Source organism: Polypterus senegalus, chromosome 4 (assembly GCF_016835505.1).
Source record: "Polypterus senegalus isolate Bchr_013 chromosome 4, ASM1683550v1, whole genome shotgun sequence".
Lineage (NCBI taxonomy): Eukaryota > Metazoa > Chordata > Cladistia > Polypteriformes > Polypteridae > Polypterus > Polypterus senegalus.
This window is the reverse complement of record NC_053157.1, coordinates 242,491,504-242,499,676: the sequence shown is the minus strand read 5'-3', so window position 1 is coordinate 242,499,676 and position 8,173 is coordinate 242,491,504. Positions and strand designations below refer to the sequence as shown.

General features: G+C 37.1%; 1 protein-coding gene across 1 annotated transcript; it reads left to right on the top strand.

The window, feature by feature from the left end:
* Positions 1 to 4,415: 4,415 nt before the first annotated feature.
* Positions 4,416 to 6,183, top strand: LOC120528690 (gastrula zinc finger protein XlCGF49.1-like). Its single transcript, XM_039752849.1, has one exon. The coding sequence runs from the start codon at positions 4,681 to 4,683 to the stop codon at positions 5,371 to 5,373; it is 693 nt and encodes a 230-aa protein (XP_039608783.1). The 5' UTR covers positions 4,416 to 4,680; the 3' UTR covers positions 5,374 to 6,183.
* Positions 6,184 to 8,173: the final 1,990 nt, after the last annotated feature.

The following is an 8,173-nucleotide window of genomic DNA, read 5'->3' as shown; positions in this document are numbered from 1 at the left end:
TTTTCTGACAAACGCAGTTTTCAAGGCACATTGAAATTCATACTGGAGAGAAGCCATATTGCTGTTCTCAATGTGGAAAAAGTTTTAAACATTAGCTCATTTCAAGTAAACACACAAACTCCCAGTAAAGCGAAAATGCAGTATGTATGTTCTGAATGTGGCAAATGTTATACAAGCCAGAAAGATCTTTATCCACATGCCAAAATCCATACTAAAGAAAAATAACATTCCTGTTCTGAATGTGACAAACGATTCTTATATTTAAGTGTAATTCAGTGCCACATCAGAACTCTTACTAGAGATAAACCTTATTGTTGCCCTGAATATGATAAACAGTTCTCACAACAAAACATCATAAAGAGTCACATCAGATGTCACACCGGAGAGAAACCTCACCTTTGCTTGGAAGGTGGCAAACAATTCCCACACATTAATTCTCTGTATAAGCATACAAAAGTCATACTGGAGAGAAGCCTGACTTACATTTGTACTGAATGTGGATTGTTATTCTCATATAACAATTCCTTCACAATCATAAAATAATTCATTCTGGTAAGAAACAAAGCTGTTCTGAATGTGCCAGGCTTTTCTCCGACCACACAACTCCTAAAGATCACATGAGAATTTCACTCTGGAGAAAAACCTAATTGCTGTTCATAGTGTGGCAAATGATTCTCAAGTCCAAACGCACTTATTTGCCACAGAAGGATCCACACTGAGAGAAAAAGTACACCTGTTCTGAATGTGGTAAAGGGTAGTCTTCCAGAAAAAGGTTTTGGAGACACATGCAGAGTTATATTGGAGTAAAGCCTGTCTCAGAAATGACAAATGATCTTTTCATTGTATCCTCCTTCAATAAAAATGAAGAAAAATCTTCTGAATTTTTGTAAAGGACTCCAGTTGAAAGTAGTTAATAAATACATTAGAATAGTGGACAAAACACTGGAAGTGGCAAACAGATCCTAGATGTAAGTTATCCTCAGAGCCACATATGAACTCACACTGGAATGAACACACTGGAATACAACAGATATTTCACAACGGCAAGAATTTTCTTCAACAACTTCTATTTGCAAGAAAAAAACCTCATTGCTGTCCTAAATGTGGTTATCTCTTTTCAGACAGCAATGGCCTTCATAGTCATAAATGACTGGCCTATTGTGGTAAGCCTTTTAGCCGCTCTGAATGTTGAAAGTGTTCCTCTTGTATCAGCCATCATCAGCATCATGTAAGATTACAGGAAGGACTCAGAAACGGTACTGCCAGGACGTCAGCCATACAGGGACTAACCATCTGTGCACCAATGCTGTGTCATAAGATGGTGAACAATACAAACACCAGACAACAGAATGAAGTAGCAATAGAACTGTGTGGTGATGATAACTTCAACCCCACAGCACAACTGAAAAAGTTCAATGTAATAAAAAATGGAGATATCCACATTGCAGTGCCAACTACCAGGAGGTGCCACTGACAATGGGAATATTTGTGTTTCGGAAGTTTGAAGATGGGTCCTTATCTGAGTAGCAATGAACTTGTACCGTTTGTGAAAGAAAATAACATTAACTTTACTGATTATAAGTAGTTACTTCACAATACCAAGGACTGTATTTTGTATTAATCATGCTGTAGAGAGCTACATGATTCGTTATTTCTATATCATCTGTTCTTCATTTAGCTAATAAACGAATTAGGCTTGTGCACAGAATTAGGGACTAACTTGCATTCTTTTATGAGAAAACTAGTCTCACCCGCCATTTAAGGCAACCGACTTTTAAGTTGACCATTTCTTAAGGCAATTCAATATGTAGATCAATTTGATATTTTATACAAACTCATTAATTTGGTTACATTGCATTTGAGCGGTATTACTTTAATACTCGTAGTTTCTGTTATTTTGTGATGAAATTTAAAGTTTTTTCTATAAAATTTCGAAAACTTCCTTGAATACTATATTCGTGTGTAAAACTCTATTACTGCCTGTTATCAGTTTTCCTTGTTGTTGAGTGTCCACTACATGGACAACTACGTCCTCGGAGCGCTTTGCTCTTGAAAATGTTACATAGAGCTGACCATGGCGAATACTGGTCGTGGAAGATATATCCCAAGTTTATCAGCAGTTTGTCCTTGCGATTTATTTATTGTCATTGCAAATGCCACCTTTACTGGAAATTGTCTTCTCTGAAGAACAACAGACAATCCGTCAGTAGTTTCCAGTATAATTCTTGGAAGAAATACTACTTCCCCTTTAGCAGTGCCAGTCAACACTTCAGCCTTTAAAATATTAGGTAGTAAATCTCGAATAATTAATCATGTTTCATTACACAGACCGCTCCTCAGATTTCGAATGAAAATTACAATGGTACCTTTCTTCAATTTCAATTGTGTGGTGAAATTCCAGAAAGATTCAATTTGTTTAATAACTCTATTGGATAATTGGAATGATCTTCATCCGTGCCATCTAATAGTGAGTCATGGTTTAAGTATGTAACACTTTCACCATCTAATAAATTCAGTACCTTCTCATTTAGTTCATTACAATCTTTGTTGATTGGAGTTAGTATAAATTTATTCGCAAAGTTGGGGATATCTGCTACATGAAATTTATCCCCAAAGATCTCCTTTACTATGTCACCTTTGCACAGCATGCTTGGTGGTATTTCTATTAGTTCTTCATCTAGGCCAATATCATTAGTTAGCGTTCTTTCTCCAAGTTTTAATAACCAATCACTGAATTCTCTATCAACCGATTGGTTGTTCTTGATCAATTTCAAAGTATGGAAATTCTTTCAGGTTTTGCTATACTTTATACAGGCTTCAACAATGGCTGTTCTGGTGCCATGAGGTACAATCGGCAATGTTTGCCTGAAGTCTCCTCCAAGGACAAACACTTTACCGCCAAAAGGAAAGTGCGTACTGGAAATTATATCCAGAATCAATCTATCCAGTGAATTTAATGCGTGTGAAGATGCCATAGAGGGTTCATCCCACACAACTAATTTAGATTCTCTGAGGGATTTTGCCACTTTTGAGCGAGGTGTAATTGCGGAAACTGTTGTGTCTAAAATATTTATTCCTAAGCAAAACATTTAATGATATGTTCGTCCACTTGGAAGCAAATTAGCAGCAATGCCAGTAGAAGCACAGGCATGCGCAGTTTCAGATTTTCCTCCTAAGGTCCTTATTAAAGTTGTGTATAAGTATGTTTTCCCGCTCCCACCTGGGCCATCAATGAAAAATAATCTTGGATTTGCTCCTTCATCTATGGCCTTCATGATGACATTAAAAGCAGCTCTTTGCTCGGAATTTAACATTGCGGTCATCGCTTCGGCCTGAGGAATCGAGAATCTTCGCAATATCTCGGAGTGCAAAATGACAGGGCCTGCAATTTTGGCAATCTTGGTGGTCATTTTGCTGACCTTGTTGTCTTGTGTAATCTTCAGTTAGAGCTGCCTTATGTCATACCCATATATCAGTAGCATTTGCAGGAGAACAGAAAACTAATATATATGCAAATATCTCACAAAGATGCTTAGGCATACATACCAAGCTTGCATCAAGAGTTCGTTCCAGATTTCAGCATTTTCTGTCAAGCCTTTGATTTTTGCAGCTTCTTGAAAAGTTGCATACACTTGGTCTCCTGAAGTTTTAAGGTCTTCGAAACTTTTGGCTCCTGATACATGTAAAAGGAGTATGTGTCAATGTGGCATGCTAAGGCGGCTTTTTTCTGCAGTGATATTTTTGAATAAAAGCATACTTGTTCTGTTATATTTGTACCTTTTGTGAATGTGTTTGATATTTGGACTTCAGGCTTCATACATTATATTGTTTATGCTTACATTTTGTCATTTACTACTACAATATGAAAAACGTTTCTGTTTTAAAAATGTGTTTACACGGATTACTGTAGAAACGGAACACACGCAATGCGTGTATTCCAAATAATTATCTATTATTTCCACTCTAAAACTCTACTTCACTCCCAGATAATCAATTAAGGCATGAGCTGGGAGAAGTTTGTGCACGTTCTAAGTCGTTGGGGGGATGGAATAGCCGGCTACTTGCAGCTTTTCTTTTATCAGCACAGTTAGATTAACAAAAGACATTGGCGGAGAGGTTTTAAGAAGCGATTTAAGGTGGGACGGACCTACAAGTTTTTTTGTAGGCTCTGGTAATTCTAGTGTTAAAAGGCTGGTAATGGTTAGGAATTTGGACACCAAACCCTGAAGTTACAGGTTTAAATTCAGCTATTGGCACCATGTGACAACAAGCAAATCATATGACCTGCCTGTGCTCCAGTTGGAAGAACAAGAGAAATGTAACCAATTGTGTTTCAAATGTTTTAAGTCGACTTGGATAAACATGTCAGGAAAAAAAAATAGTTAAAATGTTTGTGTTATTTCAGATGTACAGAAGAATGGCAGCTTCTCTCCACCTTCACTTGGTCAGCCCTCTCTTCAATACAATGAGAATGGTGTGAAGAAATTAGCAAGAGGATCAGAGAATCAGACAACAGCCTATTTGCAGTGCAGTTCTCTCTCTGCTACTGGGGCAACACAGACAGAAGCCATCAAAACTGATAGACAACAAGTGGAGAAAGAAATCCAAATTCCTACTGGAGAAAAATGTTGTTTGGAATGCGGCAAACAATTCACATACAAAAGTGATCTTAATAGGCATATGAAGATTCACACAGGAGAAAAACCTCATTGCTGTTCAGAATGTGGTAAGTCGTTCTCATGTATAAGCTATCTTCAGAAACACAGAAGAATCCATACAGGACAAAAACCTCATTGCTGTTTAGAATCTGGTAAATCGTTCTCTAGGAGAAGCAATCTTCAGAGTCACAGAAGAATCCACACAGGAGAAAAACCTCATTGCTGTTCAGAATGTGGTAAGTCGTTCTTAAAGAGAAGCCATCTTCAGAAGCACAGAGGAATCCACACAGTACAAAACCCTCATTGCTGTTCAGAATGTGGTAAGTCGTTCTTAAGGAGACGTGAATTTCAGTTGCACAAAACAATTCACACAGGAGAAAAACCTCATTACTGTTCAGAATGTGGTAAGTCATTCTTAAGGAGTAACAGTCTTCAGAGGCACAGAAGAATACACACTGGAGAAAAACCTCATTGTTGTCCAGAATGTGGTAAATCGTTTTCATGGAGAAGTGAACTTCACTGTCACCAAAAAATTCACACAGAACAAAAACTTCATTGCTGTCCAGTATGTGGTAAATTGTTCTTAAGGAGAAGCTATCTTCAGAGGCACAGTATAATCCACACTGGAGAAAAACCTCATTGTTGTCCCGAATGTGGTAAATCGTTCTCAAGGAGAAGCAGTCTTCAGAGTCACAGAAGAATCCACACAGGATAAAAACCTTATTATTGTCCAGAATGTGCCACACAATTTTCTGACAAACGCAGTTTTCGAAGGCACATTGAAATTCATACTGGAGAGAAGCCATATTGCTGTTCTCAATGTGGAAAAAAGTTTTAAACATTAGCTCATTTCAAGTAAACACACAAACTCCCAGTAAAGCGAAAATGCAGTATGTATGTTCTGAATGTGGCAAATGTTATACAAGCCAGAAAGATCTTTATCCACATGCCAAAATCCATACTAAAGAAAAATAACATTCCTGTTCTGAATGTGACAAACGATTCTTATATTTAAGTGTAATTCAGTGCCACATCAGAACTCTTACTAGAGATAAACCTTATTGTTGCCCTGAATATGATAAACAGTTCTCACAACAAAACATCATAAAGAGTCACATCAGATGTCACACCGGAGAGAAACCTCACCTTTGCTTGGAAGGTGGCAAACAATTCCCACACATTAATTCTCTGTATAAGCATACAAAAGTCATACTGGAGAGAAGCCTGACTTACATTTGTACTGAATGTGGATTGTTATTCTCATATAACAATTCCTTCACAATCATAAAATAATTCATTCTGGTAAGAAACAAAGCTGTTCTGAATGTGCCAGGCTTTTCTCCGACCACACAACTCCTAAAGATCACATGAGATTTCACTCTGGAGAAAAACCTAATTGCTGTTCATAGTGTGGCAAATGATTCTCAAGTCCAAACGCACTTATTTGCCACAGAAGGATCCACACTGGAGAGAAAAAGTACACCTGTTCTGAATGTGGTAAAGGGTAGTCTTCCAGAAAAAGGTTTTGGAGACACATGCAGAGTTATATTGGAGTAAAGCCTGTCTCAGAAATGACAAATGATCTTTTCATTGTATCCTCCTTCAATAAAAATGAAGAAAAATCTTCTGAATTTTTGTAAAGGACTCCAGTTGAAAGTAGTTAATAAATACATTAGAATAGTGGACAAAACACTGGAAGTGGCAAACAGATCCTAGATGTAAGTTATCCTCAGAGCCACATATGAACTCACACTGGAATGAACACACTGGAATACAACAGATATTTCACAAACGGCAAGAATTTTCTTCAACAACTTCTATTTGCAAGAAAAAAACCTCATTGCTGTCCTAAATGTGGTTATCTCTTTTCAGACAGCAATGGCCTTCATAGTCATAAATGACTGGCCTATTGTGGTAAGCCTTTTAGCCGCTCTGAATGTTGAAAGTGTTCCTCTTGTATCAGCCATCATCAGCATCATGTAAGATTACAGGAAGGACTCAGAAACGGTACTGCCAGGACGTCAGCCATACAGGGACTAACCATCTGTGCACCAATGCTGTGTCATAAGATGGTGAACAATACAAACACCAGACAACAGAATGAAGTAGCAATAGAACTGTGTGGTGATGATAACTTCAACCCCACAGCACAACTGAAAAAGTTCAATGTAATAAAAAATGGAGATATCCACATTGCAGTGCCAACTACCAGGAGGTGCCACTGACAATGGGAATATTTGTGTTTCGGAAGTTTGAAGATGGGTCCTTATCTGAGTAGCAATGAACTTGTACCGTTTGTGAAAGAAAATAACATTAACTTTACTGATTATAAGTAGTTACTTCACAATACCAAGGACTGTATTTTGTATTAATCATGCTGTAGAGAGCTACATGATTCGTTATTTCTATATCATCTGTTCTTCATTTAGCTAATAAACGAATTAGGCTTGTGCACAGAATTAGGGACTAACTTGCATTCTTTTATGAGAAAACTAGTCTCACCCGCCATTTAAGGCAACCGACTTTTAAGTTGACCATTTCTTAAGGCAATTCAATATGTAGATCAATTTGATATTTTATACAAACTCATTAATTTGGTTACATTGCATTTGAGCGGTATTACTTTAATACTCGTAGTTTCTGTTATTTTTGTGATGAAATTTAAAGTTTTTTTTCTATAAAATTTCGAAAACTTCCTTGAATACTATATTCGGTGTAAAAACTCTATTACTGCCTGTTATCAGTTTTCCTTGTTGTTGAGTGTCCACTACATGGACAACTACGTCCTCGGAGCGCTTTGCTCTTGAAAATGTTACATAGAGCTGACCATGGCCGAATACTGGTCGTGGAAGATATATCCCAAGTTTATCAGCAGTTTGTCCTTGCGATTTATTTATTGTCATTGCAAATGCCACCTTTACTGGAAATTGTCTTCTCTGAAGAACAACAGACAATCCGTCAGTAGTTTCCAGTATAATTCTTGGAAGAAATACTACTTCCCCTTTAGCAGTGCCAGTCAACACTTCAGCCTTTAAAATATTAGGTAGTAAATCTCGAATAATTAATCATGTTTCATTACACAGACCGCTCCTCAGATTTCGAATGAAAATTACAATGGTACCTTTCTTCAATTTCAATTCGTGTGGTGAAATTCCAGAAAGATTCAATTTGTTTAATAACTCTATTGGATAATTGGAATGATCTTCATCCGTGCCATCTAATAGTGAGTCATGGTTTAAGTATGTAACACTTTCACCATCTAATAAATTCAGTACCTTCTCATTTAGTTCATTACAATCTTTGTTGATTGGAGTTAGTATAAATTTATTCGCAAAGTTGGGGATATCTGCTACATGAAATTTATCCCCAAAGATCTCCTTTACTATGTCACCTTTGCACAGCATGCTTGGTGGTATTTCTATTAGTTCTTCATCTAGGCCAATATCATTAGTTAGCGTTCTTTCTCCAAGTTTTAATAACCAATCACTGAATTCTCTATCAACCGATTGGTTGTT